At 46.3% G+C, this 15,380-nt stretch overlaps 2 protein-coding genes across 18 annotated transcripts in view; both read right to left on the reverse strand.

The window, feature by feature from the left end:
• LOC129856918 (uncharacterized) overlaps window positions 1–15,380 on the reverse strand; it is an 83,478-nt gene that overhangs the window by 19,212 nt on the left and 48,886 nt on the right. For 12 of the 17 annotated variants that reach the window (XM_055924686.1, XM_055924678.1, XM_055924680.1 and 9 more), the window contains 2 exons: window positions 10,554–10,736; window positions 6,898–7,290 (listed from right to left, as the gene is read on the reverse strand). In XM_055924686.1, the coding sequence (XP_055780661.1) occupies window positions 6,898–7,290; window positions 10,554–10,736 (576 nt within the window). Of the gene's footprint in view, window positions 1–6,897; window positions 7,291–7,368; window positions 8,193–10,553; window positions 10,737–15,380 lie in introns of those variants that run through there. The other 5 variants (XM_055924693.1, XM_055924692.1, XM_055924683.1 and 2 more) reach the window with 4 other exon arrangements.
• Window positions 10,743–15,378, reverse strand: LOC129856920 (uncharacterized). Its single transcript, XM_055924697.1, has 2 exons — window positions 12,720–15,378; window positions 10,743–12,685 (listed from the first exon to the last, which is right to left on the reverse strand). The coding sequence occupies exon 1, from the start codon at window positions 13,856–13,858 to the stop codon at window positions 12,737–12,739; it is 1,122 nt and encodes a 373-aa protein (XP_055780672.1). The 5' UTR covers window positions 13,859–15,378; the 3' UTR covers window positions 10,743–12,685; window positions 12,720–12,736.

Genomic DNA, 15,380 nt, shown 5'->3' on the forward strand with positions numbered 1-15,380 from the left:
GTGTCAGAGAGAGAAAGATAATTCATCTAGTGTGTTAGAGAGAGACAATTCATCTAGTGTGTCAGAGAGAGAAAGACAATTCATCTAGTGTGTCAGAGAAAGACAATTCATCTAGTGTGTTAGAGAAAGACAATTCATCTAGTGTGTTAGAGAGAGAAAGACAATTCATCTAGTGTGTTAGAGAGAGAAAGACAATTCATCTAGTGTGTTAGAGAAAGACAATTCATCTAGTGTGTTAGAGAGAGAAAGACAATTCATCTAGTGTGTTAGAGAGAGAAAGACAATTCATCTAGTGTGTCAGAGAGAGAAAGACAATTCATCTAGTGTGTTAGAGAAAGACAATTCATCTAGTGTGTTAGAGAGAGAAAGACAATTCATCTAGTGTATCAGAGAAAGACAATTCATCTAGTGTGTTAGAGAGAGAAAGACAATTCATCTAGTGTGTTAGAGAAAGACAATTCATCTAGTGTGTTAGAGAGAGAAAGACAATTCATCTAGTGTGTCAGAGACAATTCATCTAGTGTGTTAGAGAGAGAAAGACAATTCATCTAGTGTGTTAGAGAAAGACAATTCATCTAGTGTGTTAGAGAGAGAAAGACAATTCATCTAGTGTGTTAGAGAAAGACAATTCATCTAGTGTGTTAGAGAGAGAAAGACAATTCATCTAGCGTGTCAGAGAGAGACAATTCATCTAGTGTGTTAGAGAAAGACAATTCATCTAGTGTGTCAGAGAGACAATTCATCTAGTGTGTCAGAGAGAGAAAGACAATTCATCTAGTGTGTCAGAGAGAGAAAGACAATTCATCTAGTGTGTTAGAGAAAGACAATTCATCTAGTGTATCAGAGAAAGACAATTCATCTAGTGTGTCAGAGAGAGACAATTCATCTAGTGTGTCAGAGAGAGAAAGACAATTCATCTAGTGTGTCAGAGAGAGAAAGATAATTCATCTAGTGTGTTAGAGAAAGACAATTCATCTAGTGTGTCAGAGAGAGAAAGACAATTCATCTAGCGTGTCAGAGAGAGAAAGACAATTCATCTAGTGTGTTAGAGAAAGACAACTAATCTAGTGTGTCAGAGAGAGAAAGACAACTAATCTAGTGTGTCAGAGAGAGAAAGATAATTCATCTAGTGTGTTAGAGAAAGACAACTAATCTAGTGTGTCAGAGAGAGAAAGACAATTCATCTAGTGTGTCAGAGAGAGAAAGACAATTCATCTAGTGTGTCAGAGAGAGAAAGACAATTCTTCTAGTGTGTCAGAGAAAGACAATTCATCTAGTGTGTTAGAGAGAGACAATTCATCTAGTGTGTTAGAGAGAGAAAGACAATTCATCTAGTGTGTCAGAGAGAGACAATTCATCTAGTGTGTCAGAGAGAGAAAGACAATTCTTCTAGTGTGTCAGAGAAAGACAATTCATCTAGTGTGTTAGAGAAAGACAATTCATCTTGTGTGTCAGAGAGAGACAATTCATCTAGTGTGTTAGAGAAAGACAATTCATCTAGTGTGTTAGAGAAAGACAATTCATCTAGTGTGTCAGAGAGAGACAATTCATCTAGTGTGTTAGAGAAAGACAATTCATCTAGTGTGTTAGAGAAAGACAATTCATCTAGTGTGTCAGAGAGAGAGAGACAATTCATCTAGTGTGTCAGAGAAAGACAATTCATCTAGTGTGTTAGAGAAAGACAATTCATCTAGTGTGTCAGAGAAAGACAATTCATCTAGTGTGTCAGAGAGAGAAAGACAATTCATCTAGTGTGTCAGAGAAAGACAATTCATCTAGTGTGTCAGAGAAAGACAATTCATCTAGTGTGTCAGAGAGAGAAAGACAATTCATCTAGTGTGTCAGAGAGAGACAATTCATCTAGTGTGTCAGAGAGAGAAAGACAATTCATCTAGCGTGTCAGAGAGAGAAAGACAATTCATCTAGTGTGTTAGAGAAAGACAATTCATCTAGTGTGTCAGAGAGAGAAAGACAATTCATCTAGTGTGTCAGAGAGAGACAATTCATCTAGTGTGTCAGAGAGAGAAAGACAATTCATCTAGCGTGTCAGAGAGAGAAAGACAATTCATCTAGCGTGTCAGAGAGAGAAAGACAATTCATCTAGTGTGTTAGAGAAAGACAACTAATCTAGTGTGTCAGAGAGAGAAAGACAATTCATCTAGTGTGTCAGAGAGAGAAAGACAATTCATCTAGTGTGTCAGAGAGAGAAAGACAATTCTTCTAGTGTGTCAGAGAGAGAAAGACAATTCATCTAGTGTGTTAGAGAAAGACAATTCATCTAGTGTGTCAGAGAGAGACAATTCATCTAGTGTGTTAGAGAAAGACAATTCATCTAGTGTGTTAGAGAAAGACAATTCATCTAGTGTGTCAGAGAGAGACAATTCATCTAGTGTGTCAGAGAAAGACAATTCATCTAGTGTGTCAGAGAAAGACAATTCATCTAGTGTGTCAGAGAGAGAAAGACAATTCATCTAGTGTGTCAGAGAGAGACAATTCATCTAGTGTGTCAGAGAGAGAAAGACAATTCATCTAGCGTGTCAGAGAGAGAAAGACAATTCATCTAGTGTGTTAGAGAAAGACAATTCATCTAGTGTGTCAGAGAAAGACAATTCATCTAGTGTGTCAGAGAGAGAAAGACAATTCATCTAGTGTGTCAGAGAGAGACAATTCATCTAGTGTGTCAGAGAGAGAAAGACAATTCATCTAGCGTGTCAGAGAGAGAAAGACAATTCATCTAGTGTGTTAGAGAAAGACAACTAATCTAGTGTGTCAGAGAGAGAAAGACAACTAATCTAGTGTGTCAGAGAGAGAAAGATAATTCATCTAGTGTGTTAGAGAAAGACAACTAATCTAGTGTGTCAGAGAGAGAAAGACAATTCATCTAGTGTGTCAGAGAGAGAAAGACAATTCATCTAGCGTGTCAGAGAGAGAAAGACAATTCATCTAGTGTGTTAGAGAAAGACAATTCATCTAGTGTGTCAGAGAAAGACAATTCATCTAGTGTGTCAGAGAGAGAAAGACAATTCATCTAGTGTGTCAGAGAGAGACAATTCATCTAGTGTGTCAGAGAGAGAAAGACAATTCATCTAGCGTGTCAGAGAGAGAAAGACAATTCATCTAGTGTGTTAGAGAAAGACAACTAATCTAGTGTGTCAGAGAGAGAAAGATAATTCATCTAGTGTGTTAGAGAAAGACAACTAATCTAGTGTGTCAGAGAGAGAAAGACAATTCATCTAGTGTGTCAGAGAGAGAAAGACAATTCATCTAGTGTGTCAGAGAGAGAAAGACAATTCATCTAGTGTGTCAGAGAGAGACAATTCATCTAGTGTGTCAGAGAGAGAAAGACAATTCATCTAGCGTGTCAGAGAGAGAAAGACAATTCATCTAGTGTGTTAGAGAAAGACAACTAATCTAGTGTGTCAGAGAGAGAAAGACAACTAATCTAGTGTGTCAGAGAGAGAAAGATAATTCATCTAGTGTGTTAGAGAAAGACAACTAATCTAGTGTGTCAGAGAAAGACAATTCATCTAGTGTGTTAGAGAAAGACAATTCATCTAGTGTGTCAGAGAGAGACAATTCATCTAGTGTGTTAGAGAAAGACAATTCATCTAGTGTGTTAGAGAAAGACAATTCATCTAGTGTGTCAGAGAGAGACAATTCATCTAGTGTGTTAGAGAAAGACAATTCATCTAGTGTGTCAGAGAGAGAAAGACAATTCATCTAGTGTGTCAGAGAAAGACAATTCATCTAGTGTGTCAGAGAAAGACAATTCATCTAGTGTGTCAGAGAGAGAAAGACAATTCATCTAGTGTGTCAGAGACAATTCATCTAGTGTGTCAGAGAGAGAAAGACAATTCATCTAGCGTGTCAGAGAGAGAAAGACAATTCATCTAGTGTGTTAGAGAAAGACAATTCATCTAGTGTGTCAGAGAAAGACAATTCATCTAGTGTGTCAGAGAGAGAAAGACAATTCATCTAGTGTGTCAGAGAGAGACAATTCATCTAGTGTGTCAGAGAGAGACAATTCATCTAGTGTGTCAGAGAGAGAAAGACAACTAATCTAGTGTGTCAGAGAGAGAAAGATAATTCATCTAGTGTGTTAGAGAAAGACAACTAATCTAGTGTGTCAGAGAGAGAAAGACAATTCATCTAGTGTGTCAGAGAGAGAAAGACAATTCATCTAGTGTGTCAGAGAGAGAAAGACAATTCATCTAGTGTGTCAGAGAGAGAAAGACAATTCTTCTAGTGTGTCAGAGAAAGACAATTCATCTAGTGTGTTAGAGAAAGACAACTAATCTAGTGTGTCAGAGAGAGAAAGACAATTCATCTAGTGTGTCAGAGAGAGAAAGACAATTCATCTAGTGTGTCAGAGAGAGAAAGACAATTCTTCTAGTGTGTCAGAGAGAGACAATTCATCTAGTGTGTTAGAGAAAGACAATTCATCTAGTGTGTCAGAGAGAGAAAGACAATTCATCTAGTGTGTCAGAGAGAGACAATTCATCTAGTGTGTCAGAGAGAGAAAGACAATTCATCTAGCGTGTCAGAGAGAGAAAGACAATTCATCTAGTGTGTCAGAGAGAGAAAGACAATTCATCTAGCGTGTCAGAGAGAGAAAGACAATTCATCTAGTGTGTTAGAGAAAGACAATTCATCTAGTGTGTCAGAGAAAGACAATTCATCTAGTGTGTCAGAGAGAGAAAGACAATTCATCTAGTGTGTCAGAGAGAGACAATTCATCTAGTGTGTCAGAGAGAGAAAGACAATTCATCTAGCGTGTCAGAGAGAGAAAGACAATTCATCTAGTGTGTTAGAGAAAGACAACTAATCTAGTGTGTCAGAGAGAGAAAGACAACTAATCTAGTGTGTCAGAGAGAGAAAGATAATTCATCTAGTGTGTTAGAGAAAGACAACTAATCTAGTGTGTCAGAGAGAGAAAGACAATTCATCTAGTGTGTCAGAGAGAGAAAGACAATTCATCTAGTGTGTCAGAGAGAGAAAGACAATTCATCTAGTGTGTCAGAGAAAGACAATTCATCTAGTGTGTCAGAGAAAGACAATTCATCTAGTGTGTCAGAGAGAGAAAGACAATTCATCTAGTGTGTCAGAGAGAGACAATTCATCTAGTGTGTCAGAGAGAGAAAGACAATTCATCTAGCGTGTCAGAGAGAGAAAGACAATTCATCTAGTGTGTTAGAGAAAGACAATTCATCTAGTGTGTCAGAGAAAGACAATTCATCTAGTGTGTCAGAGAGAGAAAGACAATTCATCTAGTGTGTTAGAGAGAGACAATTCATCTAGTGTGTCAGAGAGAGAAAGACAATTCATCTAGTGTGTCAGAGAGAGAAAGACAATTCATCTAGTGTGTCAGAGAGAGAAAGACAATTCATCTAGTGTGTCAGAGAGAGACAATTCATCTAGTGTGTCAGAGAGAGAAAGACAATTCATCTAGTGTGTCAGAGAGAGAAAGACAATTCATCTAGTGTGTTAGAGAAAGACAACTAATCTAGTGTGTCAGAGAGAGAAAGACAATTCATCTAGTGTGTCAGAGAGAGAAAGACAATTCATCTAGTGTGTCAGAGAGAGAAAGACAATTCATCTAGTGTGTCAGAGAAAGACAATTCATCTAGTGTGTCAGAGAGAGAAAGACAATTCATCTAGTGTGTCAGAGAGAGAAAGACAATTCATCTAGTGTGTTAGAGAAAGAAAGATAATTCATCTAGTGTGTTAGAGAAAGACAATTCATCTAGTGTGTCAGAGAGAGAAAGACAATTCTTCTAGTGTGTCAGAGAGAGAAAGATAATTCATCTAGTGTGTTAGAGAAAGACAATTCATCTAGTGTGTCAGAGAGAGAAAGACAATTCATCTAGTGTGTCAGAGAAAGACAATTCATCTAGTGTGTTAGAGAAAGACAATTCATCTAGTGTGTTAGAGAAAGACAATTCATCTAGTGTGTTAGACAGAGAAAGACAATTCATCTAGTGTGTCAGAGAGAAAGACAATTCATCTAGTGTGTCAGAGAGAGACAATTCATCTAGTGTGTCAGAGAAAGACAATTCATCTAGTGTGTTAGAGAAAGACAATTCATCTAGTGTGTTAGAGAAAGACAATTCATCTAGTGTGTTAGACAGAGAAAGACAATTCATCTAGTGTGTCAGAGAGAAAGACAATTCATCTAGTGTGTCAGAGAGAGACAATTCATCTAGTGTGTCAGAGAGAGAAAGACAATTCATCTAGCGTGTCAGAGAGAGACAATTCATCTAGTGTGTTAGAGAAAGACAATTCATCTAGTGTGTCAGAGAGAGAAAGATAATTCATCTAGTGTGTCAGAGAGAGACAATTCATCTAGTGTGTTAGAGAAAGACAATTCATCTAGTGTGTCAGAGAGAGAAAGATAATTCATCTAGTGTGTTAGAGAGAGACAATTCATCTAGTGTGTCAGAGAGAGAAAGACAATTCATCTAGTGTGTTAGAGAAAGACAATTCATCTAGTGTGTTAGAGAGAGAAAGACAATTCATCTAGTGTGTCAGAGAGAGAAAGACAATTCATCTAGTGTGTCAGAGAGAGAAAGACAATTCATCTAGTGTGTCAGAGAGAGCGCTTGAAAGAGAGGAATAGCGACACGGTCCGTATCTCTTCCCATCGCCCCCAACACCAGAGAAAACACCATCACTGTGCACCGCCTCTGCAGCAGCTCCAGCAGAGCTCACCCACCCTGACAAACACCAGTATGACTACAGGACAGATTCAGGGTTTACAGTTTGGATTCCTTGTAGCCATGCTGCAGAAAGGTGAGTGTACACTGTCCCCATGGAATCACCCAGACAGAGCAGAGGACAGGTAGAGGACAGGCAGATGAGTCAATCAACAGGAGCTGGTCAGGGCAGAGGGAGGGCTACCTGGAAACAGCGTATGACATGGGGAACACCGCTCACGAAATAGGAGGTGTGGGAGGCTCCAGTTATCCTCCCAGACTGCTCCCCCCTCGACCCTGGGTCTGCCGGCTCCTCCTCCTCCAGCACTGTACCCTGGAGCTGATAGGAGTGGGGCAGCTGTGCCCTCTCCACCTCAACGATGGTGGTCCCAGAGCTAACATGCTCATCCTCCTGATCACATGGCCCTGCCACCACAGGTGCATCATGGGATTTGGAGTCAACCCTATCAGGCCCAGTTTCTGTGCTAGCAGGGCTGGGGCTGGGCCCCCCCGATGGCCTTACAGTGCTGCTGGACTCGTCCTGTTGTAGCGCTGCCTTAGTGTCCAGCTCTTCACTTATAGGAGTAATACACACACTCTAGAGGAAAGACACAGCACACATATATCCACTGTGTGAACAACAGCAGGGAATGAAACAATGTTTTCCACCATCAAACATGTTGAGCAAGAATTTATTGCATTTTTTGGGTGGGTCAAAATTTATTGTCAAAAGGGCATTGCAGCAGGACAAAATATATTGCAGTTGACAAGAGTGTTTTACCAAATACCAGTGAAGGAAACATAGGTCATATATACTATAACATTTGATCAAGCTGCCCCAAAGTTACCTCGTCAGTGTTAGATGTGCATACAAAAAACAACAGTGAATTGTGATGAGGTATACAGTGTATAGTCAAATATACACTGTAGCTGTCCACTAGTGCTGGGTTAATGTGCTTCTATAGAAGACTTCATACATGAAATACCACAACACGCCACTAACTAATCCTACTATATGACAACATTGATGTCTGTCTGGATGTGTACAAAAACACCTTCTATTAGTGGAACCTGCACATATCAAAACTGTTCCTACTGTAAAAAGACACCTGTCAACTTTCATTGTCAGACGCACCTCGTCTAGTCCAGATAATCAGATATACAAAAACACAAGTGGGTTCATCGTCAAGTCTTAACCTTTTTAGGAAGGAGCAACAGTCAGTAGGAACAGTCAGGAAGAGTTGGGGAGGGGGGGACTGAGCAAGATACACAGGAAGTAAGAGTCACATGACAGGAAGCAGCTTCTGAAGTAGAAGAAGATGATGAAGAGCTGTGATGAAGAAGAGAAGAAGAAGGAGCTAGAGGTTGATGGCCTGCCTACACACATCCCTCTCTCTGGTCCTCTCCCTCTGGGCTGGCTCGAGAGGCCCCCAGGATGCTACCTCAGCTGCGTTTAGAGTAGAAGTCTTGCAGGGGGCCACGCGGAAGGCGGATGGTGAACTGAGGGGAGAAGGGTGAGGGTGGAGAGGGGGAGAGATAGGGGATGTTGAAATGTCTGATGTAGGGTAATGGATAGTAAGGCTATGCAAAGCTGTGTCATGGTCTAAGAGAGGAAGAATGGAGAACGCATTTGTCTGTTGGACTAGGTGGTTATGGGTAACCTGTGGGCCTTCAGACTATTTAGTTGTGGGCTTGGGGCCAGGAGTATCAGTGCACAGAATAACAAAGCAAAGTGAGAAAAAAGGAAGTGTGGGGAAGCAGAGTTAGGGAAAGAGGGGTAGGATGGAGGAGAAGGAGGCAGGATGGAGGAGAAGGAGGCAGGATGGAGGAGAAGGAGGCAGGATGGAGGAGAAGGAGGCAGGATGGAGGAGAAGGAGGCAGGATGGAGGAGAAGGAGGCAGGATGGAGGAGAATGAGGCAGGATGGAGGAGAAGGAGGCAGGATGGAGGAGAAGGAGGCAGGATGGAGGAGAAGGAGGCAGGATGGAGGAGAAGGAGGCAGGATGGAGGAGAAGGAGGCAGGATGGAGGAGAAGGAGGCAGGATGGAGGAGAAGGAGGTAGGATGGAGGAGAAGGAGGCAGGATGGAGGAGAAGGAGGCAGGATGGAGGAGAAGGAGGCAGGATGGAGGAGAAGGAGGCAGGATGGAGGAGAAGGAGGTAGGATGGAGGAGAAGGAGGCAGGATGGAGGAGAAGGAGGCAGGATGGAGGAGAAGGAGGCAGGATGGAGGAGAAGGAGGCAGGATGGAGGAGAAGGAGGTAGGATGGAGGAGAAGGAGGCAGGATGGAGGAGAAGGAGGCAGGATGGAGGAGAAGGAGGCAGGATGGAGGAGAAGGAGGCAGGATGGAGGAGAAGGAGGCAGGATGGAGGAGAAGGAGGCAGGATGGAGGAGAAGGAGGCAGGATGGAGGAGAAGGAGGTAGGATGGAGGAGAAGGAGGCAGGATGGAGGAGAAGGAGGCAGGATGGAGGAGAAGGAGGCAGGATGAAGGAGAAGGAGGCAGGATGGAGGAGAAGGAGGCAGGATGGAGGAGAAGGATGGAGGAGAAGGAGGCAGGATGGAGGAGAAGGAGGCAGGATGGAGGAGGCAGGATGGAGGAGAAGGAGGTAGGATGGAGGAGAAGGAGGCAGGATGGAGGAGAAGGAGGCAGGATGGAGGAGAAGGAGGCAGGATGGAGGAGAAGGAGGCAGGATGGAGGAGAAGGAGGCAGGATGGAGGAGAAGGAGGTAGGATGGAGGAGAAGGAGGCAGGATGGAGGAGAAGGAGGCAGGATGGAGGAGAAGGAGGTAGGATGGAGGAGAAGGAGGCAGGATGGAGGAGAAGGAGGTAGGATGGAGGAGAAGGAGGCAGGATGGAGGAGAAGGAGGTAGGATGGAGGAGAAGGAGGCAGGATGGAGTCGAAGGAGGCAGGATGGAGGAGAAGGAGGTAGGATGGAGGAGAAGGAGGCAGGATGGAGGAGAAGGAGGCAGGATGGAGGAGAAGGAGGCAGGATGGAGGAGAAGGAGGCAGGATGGAGGAGAAGGAGGCAGGATGGAGGAGATGAAGCAGAAAACAAGCACATCACTGAGGGAAAGAGGAGATAGGAGGACGAGCACACAGGTCAACTCTTCTAATGCAAGGTCATAATCTTCAAGTCACAGGGTCATGCAGTTTCTCTGTCCAATCAGGTCTGGTTGTCATGCACTGAGGGGAGGGTCAGACTAAGGGACAACCAATGAGGAGGTAAAGACAGAGCTGGGCTTAGAAACCTGACCAATAGGCTCAGACACCACATGCCCAAACCATAAGTCCTTTTCTCACAACAAACAGCTGAACATTCAGACAGACTGGGCCACAAGGTGAACAGACAGACTGATCTGTTCCAATCAGTCTTGACAAGGTGTTCTTCAGTTGTCCCATGCAAACAGAAGTCTTTGCATTTTAGTAGGGTAGTAATGACAGAAAGCCTTCCATAGACTAGATGGGTCCGGTTGAAGACAAAAGGCCTTGCTCAAAGACATGCAATAAGTGTTTGCATCGCATCAACACAAACCAAGAGGAACAAAAAGGAGAACCACGGGATGGTGGTGTGGTACTCCACCCCAACACATCAACTTAGAACACAACAGACAGCCATACAGAGGGAAACGTGTGGTGAGGTACTTCCATTCAGTCAATTCAGGAATATATTCACACATTTCAATTTCTCCTCATCTCCCAAATTGACTTGCATTGAAATGGAACTGAACCCAACATTGTGTGCTAACATCCATTCATTCTCTGTGGAATGGGAGAGCTGGGAAGCTGGCGTGAACTACAGAGAACTGAGGGGAGGGGTGTGTGGTGGGGTACGGCACAGTGTCTGGTCTGAGATGGTACTCACCCCGTCGGCATCGGGCAAAGGCTGTCCGTTGATGCCCAGGCTGCGGAAGGGGGAGTGAGTGGACAAGCGCTTGTCCCATTCGCTGGGCCCCCGGGACTCTGGGACAGACGCCATGAAGTTCCTCTTCAGCTCACTGATACTAGTATGATGCCTGATGAGATCCTCCTGGGGATTATCAAAGTCCTGGAGAGAGGGAGGGAGAAGTGAAGAGGGAGGGTGGGAGAGAGGTAGGGAGAGAGGAGAGAGAGGGAGGAAGGAGAGGGGGGTGGGAGAGAGGGAGGAAGGAGAGGGGGGTGGGAGAGAAGAGAGAAGGAGAAGAGAGAGAGGTAGAGTGAGAGAGAGATTTAGAGTGAGAGAGGTAGAGTGAGAGAGAGAGGTAGAGTGAGAGAGAGAGGTAGAGTGAGAGAGAGAGGTAGAGAGAGAGAGAGGTAGAGTGAGAGGTAGAGAGAGGTAGAGAGGTAAAGTGAGAGAGAGAGGTAGAGTGAGAGAAAGAGGCAGAGTGAGAGAAAGAGGTAGAGTGAGAGAGAGAGAGGTAGAGTGAGAGAGAGAGAGGTAGAGTGAGAGAAAGAGAGGTAGAGAGAGAGAGAGGTAGAGAGAGAGAGAGGTAGAGAGAGAGAGAGGTAGAGAGAGAGAGAGGTAGAGAGAGGTAGAGTGTGAGAGAAAGAGGTAGAGTGAGAGAAAGAGGTAGAGTGAGAGAAAGAGGTAGAGTGAGAGAAAGAGGTAGAGTGAGAGAAAGAGGTAGAGTGAGAGAGAGAGGTAGAGTGAGAGAAAGAGGCAGAGTGAGAGAAAGAGGTCGAGTGAGCGAGAGAGAGAGAGGTAGAGTGAGAGAGAGAGAGAGGTAGAGTGAGGTAGAGAGAGAGAGGTAGAGAGAGAGAGAGGTAGAGAGAGAGAGAGGTAGAGAGAGGTAGAGTGAGAGAGGTAGAGTGAGAGAAAGAGGTAGAGTGAGAGAAAGAGGTAGAGTGAGAGAAAGAGGTAGAGTGAGCGAGAGAGGTAGAGAGAGAGAGAGAGGTAGAGAGAGGTAGAGTGAGAGAGAGAGATAGAGTGAGAGAGAGAAGTAGAGTGAGAGAGAGAGGTAGAGAGAGGTAGAGAGAGGTAGAGTGAGAGAGAGAGGTAGAGTGAGAGAGAGAAGTAGAGTGAGAGAGAGAGAGGTAGAGAGAGGTAGAGTGAGAGAGAGGTAGAGTGAGAGAGAGAAGTAGAGTGAGAGAGAGAGGTAGAAAGAGGTATAAAGAGGTAGAGAGAGGTAGAGTGAGAGAGAGAGGTAGAGTGAGAGAGAGAGGTAGAGTGAGGTAGAAAGAGGTAGAGAGAGGTAGAGAGAGGTAGAGTGAGAGAGAGAGGTAGAGAGAGAGAGAGAGGTAGAGAGAGAGAGAGAGAGGTAGAGTGAGAGAGAGAGGTAGAGTGAGGTAGAAAGAGGTAGAGAGAGGTAGAAAGAGGTAGAGTGAGAGAGAGAGGTAGAGAGAGGTAGAAAGGTAAAGTGGAAAATGACAAACATTTAGTTTGGAAAATAGGTGTGGAGAAGAGGAGTGGCAGAGTAGATGTGTAGAAGGTGGAGAGAGAAAACAGGTGTGTCAGAAACAATGTCACTCATGTGAACATGTTTATAAACAATGTCAACCAAGCAGCAGGTTACTTTGCTGTTCTATTTGACTCAAAGCTACAGCGCTAAAGCAGGCCGGAACTCAGAACATCAGATCGATTCTAAATCAAATGGATTCTCTGAGCTCTCATTGATAAATCAACCTGTTCAATTAGTGAGCAGCACTACATAGAATCTGATCAGGTTACAAATCACAGCGGATGAGAGCGAGGTGATGTTAGCACACATGACTTTTGGTCACAGACGCAGGTCGTCACTATGCAGCGACAGCAGCATGGCATCCTGTTTCTATGGCTGGATGAATCTTATGGTGATGAGAGCAGTGGAGTGTACTCTTAGAAGTCATTTATTCAGAATGACATAAATATATGACTGGGAAGACATCCTAAACTAGATTCAGACAGGGCCACAAATAGTGGACGAGCTGGTGAGTGGAAAGATATGTGATGGCCGAGCAGTGGAGAGGGAAGGTTGGTGGTCGTCTGCCCTATATGGAGAGGGAAGGTTGGTGGTCGTCTGCCCTATATGGAGAGGGAAGGTTGGTGGTCGTCTGCCCCATACGGAGAGGGAAGGTTGGTGGTCGTCTGCCCTATACGGAGAGGGAAGGTTGGTGGTCGTCTGCCCTATACGGAGAGGGAAGGTTGGTGGTCGTCTGCCCCATACGGAGAGGGAAGGTTGGTGGTCGTCTGCCCCATACGGAAAGGGAAGGTTGGTGGTGTCTGCCCCATACGGAAAGGGAAGGTTGGTGGTGTCTGCCCCATACGGAGAGGGAAGGTTGGTGGTCGTCTGCCCCATACGGAGAGGGAAGGTTGGTGGTCGTCTGCCCCATACGGAGAGGGAAGGTTGGTGGTCGTCTGCCCCATACGGAGAGGGAAGGTTGGTGGTCGTCTGCCCCATACGGAGAGGGAAGGTTGGTGGTCGTCTGCCCCATACGGAAAGGGAAGGTTGGTGGTGTCTGCCCCATACGGAAAGGGAAGGTTGGTGGTCGTCTGCCCCATACGGAAAGGGAAGGTTGGTGGTCGTCTGCCCCATACGGAAAGGGAAGGTTGGTGGTGTCTGCCCCATACGGAGAGGGAATGTTGGTGGTCGTCTGCCCTACACGGAGAGGGAAGGTTGGTGGTCGTCTGCCCCATACGGAGAGGGAAGGTTGGTGGTCGTCTGCCCTACACGGAGAGGGAAGGTTGGTGGTCGTCTGCCCCATACGGAGAGGGAAGGTTGGTGGTCGTCTGCCCCATACGGAGAGGGAAGGTTGGTGGTCGTCTGCCCCATACGGAGAGGGAAGGTTGGTGGTCGTCTGCCCTATACGGAGAGGGAAGGTTGGTGGTCGTCTGCCCCATACGGAGAGGGAAGGTTGGTGGTCGTCTGCCCCATACGGAGAGGGAAGGTTGGTGGTCGTCTGCCCCATACGGAGAGGGAAGGTTGGTGGTCGTCTGCCCCATACGGAGAGGGAAGGTTGGTGGTCGTCTGCCCTATACGGAGAGGGAAGGTTGGTGGTCGTCTGCCCCATACGGAGAGGGAAGGTTGGTGGTCGTCTGCCCCATACGGAGAGGGAAGGTTGGTGGTCGTCTGCCCCATACGGAGAGGGAAGGTTGGTGGTCGTCTGCCCCATACGGAGAGGTAAGGTTGGTGGTCGTCTGCCCCATACGGAGAGGGAAGGTTGGTGGTCGTCTGCCCTATACGGAGAGGGAAGGTTGGTGGTCGTCTGCCCCATACGGAGAGGGAAGGTTGGTGGTCGTCTGCCCTATACGGAGAGGGAAGGTTGGTGGTCGTCTGCCCTACACGGAGAGGGAAGGTTGGTGGTCGTCTGCCCCATACGGAGAGGGAAGGTTGGTGGTCGTCTGCCCTATACGGAGAGGGAAGGTTGGTGGTCGTCTGCCCTATACGGAGAGGGAAGGTTGGTGGTCGTCTGCCCTATACGGAGAGGGAAAGTTGGTGGTCGTCTGCCCCATACGGAGAGGGAAGGTTGGTGGTCGTCTGCCCCATACGGAGAGGGAAGGTTGGTGGTCGTCTGCCCCATACGGAGAGGGAAGGTTGGTGGTCGTCTGCCCCATACGGAGAGGGAAGGTTGGTGGTCGTCTGCCCCATACGGAGAGGGAAGGTTGGTGGTCGTCTGCCCCATACGGAGAGGGAAGGTTGGTGGTCGTCTGCCCCATACGGAGAGGGAAGGTTGGTGGTCGTCTGCCCCATACGGAGAGGGAAGGTTGGTGGTCGTCTGCCCCATACGGAGAGGGAAGGTTGGTGGTCGTCTGCCCTACACGGAGAGGGAAGGTTGGTGGTCGTCTGCCCTACACGGAGAGGGAAGGTTGGTGGTCGTCTGCCCTATACGGAGAGGGAAGGTTGGTGGTCGTCTGCCCCATACGGAGAGGGAAGGTTGGTGGTCGTCTGCCCCATACGGAGAGGGAAGGTTGGTGGTCGTCTGCCCCATACGGAGAGGGAAGGTTGGTGGTCGTCTGCCCTATACGGAGAGGGAAGGTTGGTGGTCGTCTGCCCTACACGGAGAGGGAAGGTTGGTGGTCGTCTGCCCTATACGGAGAGGGAAGGTTGGTGGTCGTCTGCCCCATACGGAGAGGGAAGGTTGGTGGTCGTCTGCCCTATACGGAGAGGGAAGGTTGGTGGTCGTCTGCCCCATACGGAGAGGGAAGGTTGGTGGTCGTCTGCCCCATACGGAGAGGGAAGGTTGGTGGTCGTCTGCCCTATACGGAGAGGGAAGGTTGGTGGTCGTCTGCCCCATACGGAGAGGGAAGGTTGGTGGTCGTCTGCCCTATACGGAGAGGGAAGGTTGGTGGTCGTCTGCCCTATACGGAGAGGGAAGGTTGGCTAGGAGACGGAACGACGTCTCAGCTGCATAACGTGGACGATCAGTAACGGTAACTACAAACACCACAAGTGAAACACTACTGGCTCCCTTTCATGGAACGTGTATGGTGTGACGTCTGGGGAGAAGAGACCATTATCCCAATCATATACTTTGTGAGAAGCAATCAGGAGATATCTAGTGCTCAACAACCTTCCCCTGAAACAAGCAGCTAGCTGTGTTAATGTCGCCACACACAAAGCAAATGAGCGGTTACACAGTCAAAATCATCCACTATCAGAAGCAAAGACGCCTATGTAAACACAAGATGTGAATCAGTAATGTCACATGCAAAGCAGCCTGTTGTATTACAGCAGCCAGTAGCCAAACAGCAGGAAAACACAGTGTACAGAGACAGATCTCCAGAAGACGGGGAAAC

Source organism: Salvelinus fontinalis, chromosome 6 (assembly GCF_029448725.1).
Source record: "Salvelinus fontinalis isolate EN_2023a chromosome 6, ASM2944872v1, whole genome shotgun sequence".
In the NCBI taxonomy this organism is placed as follows: Eukaryota; Metazoa; Chordata; class Actinopteri; order Salmoniformes; family Salmonidae; genus Salvelinus; species Salvelinus fontinalis.

Excerpts from the sequence above, each read along its gene's own strand:
- LOC129856920 (XM_055924697.1), bottom strand. The coding sequence starts at position 13,858 with ATGGGGCAGACGACCACCAACCTTCCCTCTCCGTATAGGGCAGACGAC.